This window comes from Calidris pugnax, unplaced genomic scaffold, assembly GCF_001431845.1.
Source record: "Calidris pugnax isolate Ruff unplaced genomic scaffold, ASM143184v1 scaffold31, whole genome shotgun sequence".
Taxonomy (NCBI): Eukaryota; Metazoa; Chordata; class Aves; order Charadriiformes; family Scolopacidae; genus Calidris; species Calidris pugnax.
Window position 1 is genome coordinate 9,634,602 of NW_015090786.1, and position 13,988 is coordinate 9,648,589.

Below are 13,988 nucleotides of genomic sequence, written 5' to 3' on the forward strand. Positions count from 1 at the left end.
TGAGAGTACTGTTATCTCTATATTCTTTTGGACCCTATGAGTGTATCTAAGAAGCACCAAGAAAATGCTATTTGGTGGAAGAAAATCTAGTTAAGTATCAAAAAAAATACTGAAAATCACCAACACTTGCATCCAGAACCCACTCTTTTTTTGTGTGTTTAAAAACTGTATTATGAAATTATAACTCACCCTTGCTTCATTCTGCTGAAGCTTTTCTTCCATACTTAAAGCTGTTGGAGAATCCAAGAGTGCAATCTAAAATCATAAAAAGTAAACATCATCAAGTAAAAAAAATAAAGGAAGAAAAAAAATGTAACGATTTCTGGTGGAATTAAATGAAAGAAATGCAATTGCTCAACTTTTCTGATTATTTAGGATGAAATATTTTGAACTCAAATATACATCATTTTACCTTGAAATACTGTAAACAGAGTAATCAAAATCCTGTCAAAGCAGATATTTCAAATACAAATCATCAGTTTGGGAGTACTATTTGCATTCACTATGTATACGCATTGCCACACACGTGCACGCACAGAAACTGCACACAAGTTTATAAAAGGTAATTTCTGATACATCTACCTTTACGTTTCTGTTAAAAGTGAAAATTTATTATGCACCAACAATTAACCATCCCACTTTAATACATACGTATACTACTTAACTTTAATAAATATATATTAAGGTAACTGGCCTTAGAAAAGGAAACTAGCATACAACACGCATACACAAATACTACTCATCGTTATATGACCTTCTACACTGAATCCAGTACTATATTTTGGTAACCCGTATCTTCAGTGATCTACATGAGCATTTGCAAGACAGTATTCTGGGAATATGATGGAAAACCACAAAAGAAATTATACAGAGATTTATATTCTACTGTGCATACATAACACCACCTGCTGTTTTACCAACCATCACAAATTCAATTAACTTAAGCAAGTTCTCTATTGTCTCCCACAAAGCCATCTATCACATCCTACAACTGAACCAGATTTATTTTGTGATATCCACTGTTTTACAGCTTGGAACTAGGTCAAAGCATAAGATCTTCAAAGGGGCCCAAGTTACATCTACTTTTCTAGCTCTAAATCAAACCATATTTTGAAAATAAATTAATTTTCTCCTCCTAAAGAATACGGGAGGAACACAAGTATAATAGTGTAATTTAACCCCATAAAGAGCTTTGTAATTATTTGTAACAAAGGACAGCTCCCCACTTCCATCATCTACAATACCCATGACTGCTTCCAACTGTGGTCCCATCCCCTTTTTTAGCAAACGTTTTATAGCATGAAGTCTAGCCTTCTATTAAAAAAGGTCTATGCTGAACTGACATTTCATATTGCACAGCCTATCTAAAATAAAATTAGATAGTTCTAGAAATAAAACTGAAGTATCATTTCAGACACTTCCAAGTCGTATTTGCTCAAGTATGAAATCTAGCAGTTGCAAGTGACATTATTTAGAAGAGAGGACTGGCCTGAGCCAATTGCATATTCTTTATTGTTAGCTTGGTTTCACCAGCTGGAAACAAAAGAGAAAATTAAGCCTAACTGAGCTTATGCAGCAAATGTTTATAGTGGCTAAAACTGATAGAAGAACAAGAAAGAGAATCCTGCAAAAGAGAAGTATAGCATGACATATACTGAATATACTTATACTGAACATACATCTACATACTTAGCATGTTACATGCTTTCTAATATACTGTGCAACCAAACACAAATAAAACATACTGTTCAAACTCATCCACACTCATACTTTTTAAAATTTATGCATCTTAAATACTTTGTACCTTCTACTTCTTTTAAGATACTACATAAAGTACCTCTTCAGCCCATCAGGCTAGACCCAGGAAATATAGCACTGCTCAGACTCCATATGCTGCGGTGACTGTTCCACAGCACACTGCAATCAAACTCTGATTATATTAAGAGAAAGCTAAAGGCTTTGGGATGACAATTTTTCCCCCTTATGTTAAAAGAGGTAATCTACTGGCCATATGGAAACTGATTCAATCAGGAAAATAATATTCATTCATAGCCTCATAGAGCTTGTTTACTCAAATCAATATAATGAAAGATAATTATCTCATTACATTCTAGAAATAGATGTTATAACTCAAGGAAAATTACACATAAATTTCAAGTAAAGCTAACCTGATTCCCTTGAGCAAGCAGGGCTTTTAATCGGGCTATTTCAGCTCTCAGCTCACGGATCAGTTTGACATTAGGATCCTCATTAATAGTAGGCTTGTTGATGATGTTTTTGGCTCTATTTGCATAGCGAAGTGTACTTAAAGTTTCTCCATAATTGACATCAGCAGGTGAAATAGCTAAGGAGATGAAGTCAGAAACAGTTTATCCAGCACCATATGTTTCATTTAGTAAAGTTAGTTTATACTTTAGAAGTCAGACAAACTTAACATGGATGAAGAGACAGAACTGTATGATTAACAACTACGGCTACAATTTGTTCCAATCCTTCACCGAGCTCCGCTGCTTTCATGTCACTATAACTTTGCTTAAGTAAACACTGTATTAGAATAGTGTGTTATAATAATCAGGTCCAACAATCAAGCACTGTAAAGAAATCTTCTTGCCAATCTATTTAACATTTGCATTTCTCTGGTAAGCATAAACATCCTATATGAACAGTTTACAGGCTTTCTTGCAATTTTTTTTTTCTTTTTACAAGAATAGTTGAGAAAATAGTGAGTATTTTGTAAGTATCAATGTAATCATTGAATGGAAAAAGTCATTTCAGATAAAAACACAGTAGGTTTAGTCCAACTTCTGAAGGGAAATTAAATAGCATTCAAGCAAAAGCAGCCATGAAAACCAAAACAAGAGAAGAGCTTCTATAATTTGCACACCTAGTTGTTCTGCTGAGCTGCAGGCAGCTGCCAGCGCACAGAAGTGTTACCTACCTGATGCATCAAGAGCAAACAGTATTATTTTTACAAGCAACTTAACCAGGAAAAATAACAGAGTTTAAATGAAAGTACTAATGCAATCCCTTACCTCATTTTCCTAACAATATACAAGATGTCCCCAATTTAAAATATAATTACTGCATCCAAACAGATGAGCGAAAAAACAGAAGAGAACACCATGCAGAAATTATGAGGGACCAGAAATCTTAATAATGAAACTGAACAAGAGACACAGAGAATGAGACAATGAAAACACCTGTAAAAATAATCACGTAACCAAAATATTCTGTCCTTCCTCATTCTCTCAACAGTAACAAATACTCTTTTCGTGGCAGAGACTCCCTGAATTAAGGGAGATGCACTTGGCAACAGACTATACTTCCCCTAGCTCACACTACCACTTCTCTACTTCATCTACTGTCTCCTCTCCGCTACTCAGTAACTCTACTTCTGGAAGGATGTTACAATAAACTACAGAAATACAAAAATACATCCAATTCTAAGAGCCTTTGCTACAGATGATCTTCCTGCTTCGCTTGTGGTTAGTTACAGAAAAGGCAGGCCAAATGTATCTGGACAGCTTGTCAGGCTCTGTTAGGCAAGTCAGCCCCGTTACCAGTAGAATTACTGTTGGAGAAAAGATCAACCATCAGGGCTCTGCTGAGCAGAAGCATCGTTAATAGATGAGGAAGTAGCTAAAAAAGCAGCTGTGCACTGTAATCATTAGTGTAGGCACTGAATGCTCACTGTGTTTCTAAAAATTTCTCAATCCCAATCCCTTTGTCCAAAAAAAAAAAATAAAAAAAAAAAAAAAAATCCTGAGTTACTTCATCACGTAACTGAAAGAAAGCACCAAGAAGAAAGATGCCAGCACAGTGGTACTTAAACAGCCAGAAAAAACAAAGTAGACTCTGGTCCAAAATCCTCTTTCAGTACTACTGTAATCAGTCTGAGCAAAGAAAGTGGCATGGATTCCAAAAACATCCCAAAGTCATGCAACAAAGGAACTGCCACCCAAAGAATTTGACTATAACAAAGTGACTGAAGAACCGGATTTTGACCCATGGCATTTTATTCCCTCAATTCTGCTCTCCCACCATTCCCAAGAGAGGACTGCAATCAGTGAGACTGCATTTCATTTAGGCAGGAAAGAGTGAGAGAAGTTTCACAGCTGCACTTCTCTTCACACCTTACACCTCCAACATCCAAAATCCTCCCCCCTTAAACATCCCCCCGACTTCACACAGGGTTTTTTGGGAATGGAATTCCCATTTCAATTTGTTGAAAGACCTACAATACATATGGTTTTTAAACCAAGTGATCCTTACAGAGCTTCCTACAGGTAAAAAGGAAGCCGTAAGAAAAATATACAAGATGACTGATCATAAATAATTAAATTTAGACAAAAAGTTAAAACGCTGTGTGTGTTCAAGAAGTAGGTTAAATCAAAATGACAGTCTCACCCACTGAATGTCAAAAGAGACCAGCTTGTTTCTGCTACTAATGCAACAAAAACACCACCGTTTTGGGAAAGTAAACTGATTCACACATCAGTATTGACTACATGCTGGAATATATTATTTACTTGGGATCAAAGTCTGCAACCTGGGGAGGAGAGAGAAGGACAAGACTTTATCTACGTCCAGGTTTGAGCATTTACCATGAGTAACAGAGCTGTCTGGAATGTCAATAAACCTCAAAAACAAACAGGAACTATTACTTGAAGTTTAATTGGTCAGATTAGCTAACCTTTACACTGAGCATGTCACAAAATCATAGCAGTGAGGTAGATGTCAGAGCAAATACAAGCAATTAGGCATATACATTTGAATGATCCTTACTTAAGCAAACAAATGTCTAATGACTGTGCATGCACAATCCGGATGCTTTGTTACATTTGTGACCAAATACTCCAGCCAGTGATCCAGGCACCCAAACAGATGATCTGCGTACGAAAATGAAGCTCTCAAATTCTGGAAGCAGACCTGCTGTTGTTTAGTAATGTCTTAAACAACTAGACTATCCCCATAGACACAATGAAACCTCATATAGTTCTACTGCTGGAAGAGATGTTCTGCAGTGTAGGTAAATGCAGAGTGTTAGAAGAAAACTCAGAAAGAAAGAAATTAATATGTGTAAACAATGTTCTACCTTAACAAAGCATCTGGAATCTAATTATTTACAGCTACTCCTATTAAGCATGAGCTGTTCAGGATGCAAAAAAGTAATTTAAAAACACTTACTGGCAATCATTATAGTTTTAGAGTTTCCTCCTAGGCTGTCTTTTAAGAGCCAAGTCAACACAGAGTCCCTGTAAGGCACAAACACTTGTTTCTTCTTTGAAAGAGGATTTGTTGCATCCTGAGATAAATCAGCTGTGATGTGAAGGTAGGAAAAAAAAAAAAGCAATTATGTATTTTCATTATTTTTCAAAAATAGTATGCATTAGGTCACTATTTGTGTAAAGTGAAAATGAACAGAAGCCTAAGTAAATAAACAGAAAGCTGTTTAATGTTTAAAAAACCCAACCAAACAAACCAAAATAGACAAGCACAAAAACCAGAGACTTACCTAAGGCAGAAATGACATTTCCCAGAGTAACTAGAGATTTGTTAATATTCCCTCCTTCCTTTAATCTAACCCCTGTGGCACCAGTGGCATCTGCTCTCTCACTTCCAGCAAGATCTACCAAATGAATCTTGCTAACAGTCTCACAAGGCATTTCAGAATCAAATTTAGCCTACAGGAAAAAACAGAAACCAAAAACAATGAAAGAAAAGTGTGTTAAGGTACCAAATTCTGAAATTCTACTGAATCCAGCTTAGTGGCCTTTTTCATGTCATGATTGAATTTAACCAGTTTACAATAGCAGAGCTGCAGAAGACAGGTGTATTAGAGGTGCCACAGAAAAGCATTTAATCATGAATTGCATTTGGAATTTTATTCTATTATGATAACTGAGATTTCCTCCCAATTTTGATCTTAATTCACATTAGTCAACTCAGATTGCCCTGTTTCAAACTTCCTTCTACTTTTACAACACAACAGTAAAACAAGACCTTTTGCTTCCTGCCTCTCATATTCTTCCGAAAGCTTTGCTATCAGCAATTCATCACTAGTGAACAGCTGTGCACAGGATTTTGTGTGTGTGTTTTTGGGGGGAGACATGCAAAGTTCTGTCAGTAGAACGAACCACCTCTATGCTACCTTCTCTTCATCTAGCAGGTTATCCATGGACTGTCCAAAAAGCGCAGAAAGAACGATGAAGAGCAGGAGTCATTAGAAAAGACGTTTACTACATACAAACAAAAAGATCATTATGCTCTGGGAAAATGTGTTAAATGTCTCTGTTATTCCATCAGTAAATCAAGGAATATAAATAGGTTTCTAACAATAACAGATGAGAGTCAGCAGGAAAACACTCAGAAGACATTTCTACACTCTGCAATTTGGACCATGGGAACTTGGCTTTTTTGTCATAAGCTTTGGGTAACATTAGAGTGTAAAAAATAGCCCGTGTTCAGCTCTGGCTGAAGTCTCACACAACGTGCTCCTCACCCATTCCTCCTGTCACAGCAGCATCATGAGACATGCCAGCACTGGTCACTGTTACCCAGCCTCAACTCCCAGTAATTATCTCCTCAAAATTTATTACTTATCTTTTTAAGTAATCATATCACACTAAGTTTTAAAGATTATAGTCACTGATAAGCACATTTATAATTCCTAAAACTGTATTTTCACATTTTTAACTTTCCCCATCACAAAGCAACAACGTAGTCATTATCCACCCATACTTGCTTATTTGACAACCTTACTTTAATTTTATTATTATTTGAATTATTGAATGTAAACACGTATCAAAAGAGGGGGTTTTGTTTTGTTACCTGAGTAAAGTTGATTGTGAAAATGGCGTGCGATCTGCTACTGACATCATTCATCCCAGTTGCAGCCGTCGTTCTGTTTATATTTCCTGCGTCCATAAGTTCCTCTACATCAGCATAATTTTGCACTAAATGTTTAGACAAATCTAAAGAAAAGCAGAGTGTTACAGTATGCTTGTATGTACACTTAATTTTCTTTACAAAACCATCCGCATTACCCTCACTACTGCAAAGCATTGCTGCAATTAGTGTTTATTGTCATACTTATTTATCACTTAAGGAAAGGAATGAGGCCTCATGTGAACAATGAAGAACTTACACATTTACAGTAAATTAAGAAAAAATATGCAATATTACTAAAGCATTTAGTGGAATAACATAAGCATAATCTGCCAAGAGACATGAACCTTCCCTAGTAGACAACAGGTTGAGACAATTAGATCCTAATAGGTTCTTTCCATCTAAACGCTAAAGATCTATAAATTATATTCAACAAATTCTTAAAACCAATTGTATCTCTTAACATTATTCACAAATGTGTTCTAAATTTACAGATAAAAACTGCATTTGTATAATAATCTTAGAATTGGGAAAGCAAGTGGGAATACAAAATGAGAGGCTTTAATGTTTTTGTATCAAAGGAAAACACTGCATCCATCATTTAAAAGATAAAAATGCCCAATGCAATTAGACACGACATTTCAGAATATATAAAGGAAATAAAATATCCAGTGCAAAAGACAGAAAGTGTTTTTACCCTCAACATACGGCCCTTCTTTTGGATGTTCTCGTATTCGTAAATTATTAGTTTTTGATGACTTCCGTCTGAGAAGATCTCTCACACGTTCATTGTAAATTTCCAGATAACTGAAAGAAAAAAAGATTGGAAAAGCACTGACTGATTCAAGAGTCTTGGGGGGGGGGGGAAAAAAAAAAAAAACTCCAGGGAAACAGCTGATTAGATTCTGGCAAGGCGGACCAAACATCTGCTTCAAACAAAAGACATCTGCATATTTCACATTTATTTTTCATAATTTACAGAAGCAACCTGCCAAAATTTAGCAAGGGAGAATAAACTAGCACATAATTAGCTAAAGTTTGCTTGCTTTAGAAGTTATTAGCATGAAGCCCAGCATGTTAACAGTGTGTTTGAAAGCACGGGGCCTGGAGAAGCAAATGGATCCAAAGTTGGCTTAAGACACTAATGACCACAGCATCAAGGAAAAAAGCCAAAAAAGCAAGAAGTAGAAAGGAAGCAGACATTAGCAAGACCAAGATCTCCCAATGGCAGCCTGAAATAAAGGGTAAAAATAAGGAAGATGCTGTCTAGTAGCAAAGGCATTTTCACTATCATTTAAATAAGGCAAAATGCACAGTTGTTGACTCAAGTTAGAAGTACTGCGATTTTGACTACCTCTGCCAACAAAAAACAATTACAGGACTGAGGCCAAGCATGGAAAGTTACTTGAAAAACACACACTTTTCTTAAAGATAAGTGAAACAGGGTGGTTGTAACTGAAACAAGTTTAATAACGAGCAAACTATTAACACGTCAAGACCTACCTGACTTCCGTTCGGAAGGATGCCTCATTCCGCTTTGTTTTTTCACTTATTTTGCTGAATAATCCTTCACAAATTCGAGGTATTAAACCTGCATCACCCTGCAATAACAACAATTCTTATTTCCAAGGCTATATATGCATGCACAATATACCATATACATATACCATATATACATTTTCCTTATACAATATAAAAATAAAGCCGAAAACTACTAGTTAAAGGTTCCAAATCCAGAAAAGGTAAAAAATGAAGACTTTTCAGCAAATACTCTTTTGCCCTTTATTTACCTGCAGTTATCTTGCCACGTTAATCCTCTCATGTGTGTTGGAACATATATACTAGCCGCAATTTTTGCTATTGGGATACACTGCACCCCTCTTAGTCCAAAGAACCTCAACTGCTTAATGTAGAAACTGGCTCCCCAGAGCAACATACAAACTGTCTTATCTCAATATTTTCTTTTCTAACTTCTCCTTCTACCTCATTTCACTATGGACTTGGCAACATCTGCAGAGAACAGGACAAGAGCCGTATACATGCATCCATGAGCCGCTCTCATTCAAATCCCCAATACCCAGCTCACAATCCAGCCTGTCTTGAAAGATACAGCAGGTCCTCTGGATAAATCAGCATGCAATAACAAAATTCAAACTGCATTCACTGTATCCCACAACGCATCCAAATTGAATTTGATATTTAACTTCTGAATGCTCGACTCCGCAGTTTAAGAGTTTTTATGCATAAAGTATTGGGTCGGTTTAATAAAGCAAACTGAGATCCCTACAGACACTGTTTACCAGCAGGGGTGAAACTATCCATTACAGAGTCCTTGCCGCTTCAGCTCACACAGCAGCCAGCAGCAGCAGGATGTTATCTTCTCACTTAAGCTGGCACTTGAGAATTGAGCCTCATCCCAGTGAGGCTGCTACTCCGCCACCGATGTCAAACACGCGTCAGACTGCGAGGCAGCAGCTAACACCACCGAGATAGCCAGAGACTTGGCCTGCAGTCCTCCTCTTCCCACTACTCCAGGGAGAGCCTTTTCCAGCCAAGCAGCCAGGCGGTACGTCAAAGCCGGGGTGTCCCCCAGCAGCAGAGTGCCACGCAGCTCTGGTCCCAGCTGCCACATTCCCACTGAGTCTGATTAGGCTGATGAGCAGCTACCTGCCGAGCACACCTCCTCCCCACCGCTCCAGCAAGACAGCGGCTAACGGTCCTTCGGAGCTCAAATGAGTGAACGCAGCTCCCAGGAATAAAGGGAGAGGACATATACATACAATTGAGCTTTGGGCTCAGAGCTGCAAACATAGAAGTGGCTTACAAAACAGGCTGTCAGCTATAATTTGCCTCCAGTCCAAAAACGGGTAAGAGATTCGATGTGATGGACTAATTCTAATTCTACACACCCCAAGAGGTGCGTATGAGGCAAGAAATGTTCTTGCTGAGAGTTAGGGGCCTTGTAATTAAGGAGGAGGCAACTTTGGACAAACCAGACCCAACATCCAACATGAGCAAAGCCCAGGCACTTCAGTCACCCAAGTGAGCTTGTGTGGTGGGATTCTACAGATAGCTGGCAGCAGGAAAGCATGAAAACAGTGGACTACTCTGCACCAGGCTCTGGCAGGGCAAGTGCTTCACAGACAAAGATTGCTCAATGGATAAAGATTTCTCTTCCACTTGGACACCTACATAATATCTCACCCTCTTTGCCCAAGCCCATTCCAGTCTGTTCCTGTGCTGGTCCTTTCTGTCCTTCTTCAGCTTCCCACCACATTCTCTGTCTCAGCAGTCTTCTTCCAGATGCCATCTGTGACCTCCTCTTCCTCTTTCCTTTGCCCAGCTATAATTCCTGATCCAGTCTCTTTTTTTCTTTTGTTATAATCATATTCTATCCCTCCATTTTGCCCTTTTCCAGCTTCTTCCTCCTCTTAATCACAGCCTCCCTGTGCTTCTCAAACCAGGCTTCGTTCTTTGAAATAACAATCTATTCTCTCCTTCTATCATACCTTCATACCTATTGTATCAGTCTTTCACCTGGCTGCACCTTGATTTTTGAAACAAAAAAAACCAAAAAACCACCAAACCACCCACCCACCCCTAGAGAAAGGGAGACACTTGCAGCTTCATCGGGCTTTTTTTGAGACAGTTGCCTTTGGGATCAAAGGAGCAGCCTTTTCCAATATGTATCAATCTCTACTCTGGATAAAGTTTCAGTTTCAGCGTTGGAATTTCCCCTACTTTTTTTTTTATTGCTTGTTTTTAAAAAAAAAAAAAAACCACGAAAGAGGAAAAAGCAAGACTTTTCTTTCATCTCATGCTTGGAAACACCTGAACAGTTTTAATTAAAGCCTAAGGAAAAAACATGAAAAATCCATCATAAAGTTTTAGGCAAGACATTAGTGTCTGACATAATTTAGCAACAGCAAAGAGAGTCTTAAAATAGGAAATACTAGCTCTAATTGAGTAACTTCAACCATAGCCAGTGAGGGGAAAGGAAGAACATACAGTCCCAGCATATTTCATCAGTAAAATATACATCTTACAGAATGTACACTCTTTATTAGAAACTATATTTAAACATTTTTTTCCTTTTTCGCTCCCTACAGCTGCAGGGCAGGATCAACTACATCTCTGACAGGTTTTTTCTGGGTTAGAGTTTTCAGTCATGGAAATGTGTAGAACCAAAATAGGTAGTTCACTTCAGAACTGAGTTATCTCATGAAAAGCCTGTCTTCCTTCTGTGCTATCTAACCAGAAAACTCCTTATTGCAATTTAAATGTACTGTTTCTTACCCATTTACCTTGGACATAGGGAACAAATTGTTCCCTTCCTTTCTGCAGCAGCCTTTCATGTCTTGGAAGACTTTTGTTCCTCTAAAGTCTTCCTTTCTCTGCGTACGCAAGTCTGACTTTCCTGATAGATCATATTTTATAGATTTCCAATCATTTCAGTTTCTCTGCTCAAAACTGATTCTACCTGGTCCACATACTTCTTGAAATCATTGCTGCACACAGTATTGCAGAAGAAGCCTTCCAGAGCCAAGAGCAGCAGACATTGAAAGCAAAGTGAGAATAGAATTCATATTTTTTAAGAAGTAAGGAAAAAGAAAATTTATTTCCAATTCAGGTTTTCTTATAGCACCGTAGTCTCTCTGACAGGGCCATCAATTTTCAAGCATTTAACTCGGCGGCTGAGTATATTTTATACACGCTCTGTACAAAGCCAGATTAAAGTATTTATGTATCATGGCAAGAAGATTAGACCTTTATTATTGAATAGTGTCAAACAAACTTCAGCACCTATTCATTTGCAAAATGTCTTGATGATTACGGTCATTACATATAGTGAGGCAGTCTCATAAAAATGTCACTTTTATAAATTTCTGAAATAGAAATCCACATCTAGGTCATAAGATCTTTTCTGGTTACAAAAGTCTATTCTGCTTACCACACTGAAGTTAAATATAAACCTACTTATTCTGTGACAACTGAAAGAAAAAGATTTACAGCTAATTTACTCTCTTAAACTAAGGGAGGTACAAAGCGGCCAATCTTACCGTATTTCAAAAGAGTGATCTGTCTGAGGAAGGACAAGTTAGCAATATTCCCCTGTTCAATTCTGCTGGGAGAAGACGTGCTGTATTTTTCCCTCCCAAGGATTAAAAGAGAATGAAACCTGTACAGGTTGCCTGTCAAACAGGCTTCATCAGTCAGTGCTTTTAAACTGTTCCACTCCCAACAGTTTACTTGGTTCTTTCTGTCCTTGGGCAGTCATGGAAACAACCACAGGAAAGTCCTTCACTCACCAACTGCCAAACACCCTTCTTACCATACTGTCCTCTGCCATGGTCTTCACCGCAGGGCTCAACAGGACGTAATCCTTAAACTCCAAGTTACTGTATCATCTCATAACAGCTTGCTGAAACTCACATTTAGTGACTCTTATCCCCAGTTTCTACTCCTCCCTTGACAGCCTTCTCTAAACAGGGGTCAAGGACCTATATTAATCTTCTGACCCTTCAAAAGAGGCCTAGAAAACAGACCTCTTCATAAAGAGCTGATCATTCACATTCTCAAAACCAGTATCTTCTTTTTTGTCTCAAGTTGGGCATAGCAAATCAGTTTGAAATTTGAGATTTGAATTTCCACAAAAACATGCAGTTGCAATAGCATAATTTCCATGCATTCCTACAGAATAAAAATGCACATTTGCAAAACGCAACATACCGCATTTCCCATCATGGTGTAGGACTTCCCAGATCCAGTCTGTCCATACGCAAAAACACAAGCATTGTAACCTTCAAAAGCAGATCTGAGCACATCTGTACCAAGATTTTTGAAAACCTAAAACAAAAGAAAGTTTTTTAAAACAACAGAAGCTTGGGGAGAAAAGTTGTCATCAGTCCAGCATGGCAAATATTAAACAATAAACTACCAAAGTATAAGCTATGCATCAATCAATGATATCTACTATAGGAAAATAGCACTTCAAATTAAATACTAAATTTTACTATTGTATTTAGTTTACAGCACTGCAACAGTCAGAGATCTACTTGACATGCAGAAGCATAAAAAAAGCAAACCACTCCATTCTTTCTATAGCTCCAATTTCTTTCAGCTGATCTCACATACCTCCCTCATTTTCCTTATTGTTAATATTACTCACTTTCTGTTTCTTTGCCAACTCACCATGTTCTGCAAACATACAGTCACTTCTCAAAGGGAGATGTTTCAGTGATCTTGTCAGTTTCTTGGTTTGTGTTTTTGGAGGGTTTTGTTTGGTTGGGTTTGGTTTTTTGTTTTAACCAAGTGTAAGAAAACAGCCCTTTATTTTTTCCGTATTTCCTCCATAATTGGCTTTTACATACCATTACTTTTTAGGTTCCCAAACATGGAAACATGTTTTCTATATGGTAAGTGACCCTCTTTCTATGCTAGCCTAAGCTAGCCCCTTCTCTTTTGCCCTCAACATCTACAAACTAGTGATGACTCCTCCTCCACACCGTGTAATTTGAAATCTGTTCTTATCTAATAACTTCAGCTCTCTCAAGATGCCTTCACTACCTTCCACTGCAATATTGGCTCCAGTATCCCTCCAGGATTCCTGACCTGTTGTTATCATTACCCCTCATTTCCATCTATACCCCCAACTGGGCAAGGAGTAACACTTGGTGCAGCGTTTCTCTCAATGAGAACATTAATCTGGGTCTCCCAATCCAGACATGATTTTCAAAATTCTCAGATGCTTCACTAGTCCACAGTACATATGGTTTAAATTAATCAAGGTGTACAAATCATTATTAATAGTGAATGGCATACACACAGTATAATCGCGCTACTCCTCTCCTGGAGGAGTGTTGAGTAATTTCTTTAATCATTAATGTTCAGTTGCAAGCATGCCTTTGGAATTCTTAACTTGACCTTCCCTTGAGCAACGGAGTTACACTGCTGTAACCTGTTACACTTCTCAATGAAGAAAAGTACAAACATCAGCCAAAGCACAATTTCCCTTTCACTTATCATTGAAAAAGGAGCATCTTTGTGGATGTTAGTTACTCCTGAATAACTGCTCCTCTATTTCCCCCCCCCCCCCCCCC

At 37.8% G+C, this 13,988-nt stretch overlaps 1 protein-coding gene across 5 annotated transcripts in view; it reads right to left on the reverse strand.

Annotated features, from left to right (window-relative positions):
* The window catches only part of KIF16B (kinesin family member 16B), a 140,139-nt gene that overhangs the window by 105,824 nt on the left and 20,327 nt on the right, over nucleotides 1-13,988 (reverse strand). For all 5 annotated transcript variants that reach the window (XM_014966428.1, XM_014966427.1, XM_014966429.1 and 2 more), the window contains exons 4-11: nucleotides 12,619-12,735; nucleotides 8,392-8,489; nucleotides 7,586-7,695; nucleotides 6,832-6,974; nucleotides 5,516-5,684; nucleotides 5,188-5,319; nucleotides 2,169-2,344; nucleotides 190-255 (exon numbers count right to left, since the gene is read on the reverse strand). In XM_014966428.1, the coding sequence (XP_014821914.1) occupies nucleotides 190-255; nucleotides 2,169-2,344; nucleotides 5,188-5,319; nucleotides 5,516-5,684; nucleotides 6,832-6,974; nucleotides 7,586-7,695; nucleotides 8,392-8,489; nucleotides 12,619-12,735 (1,011 nt within the window). The remainder of the gene's footprint in view (nucleotides 1-189; nucleotides 256-2,168; nucleotides 2,345-5,187; nucleotides 5,320-5,515; nucleotides 5,685-6,831; nucleotides 6,975-7,585; nucleotides 7,696-8,391; nucleotides 8,490-12,618; nucleotides 12,736-13,988) is intronic.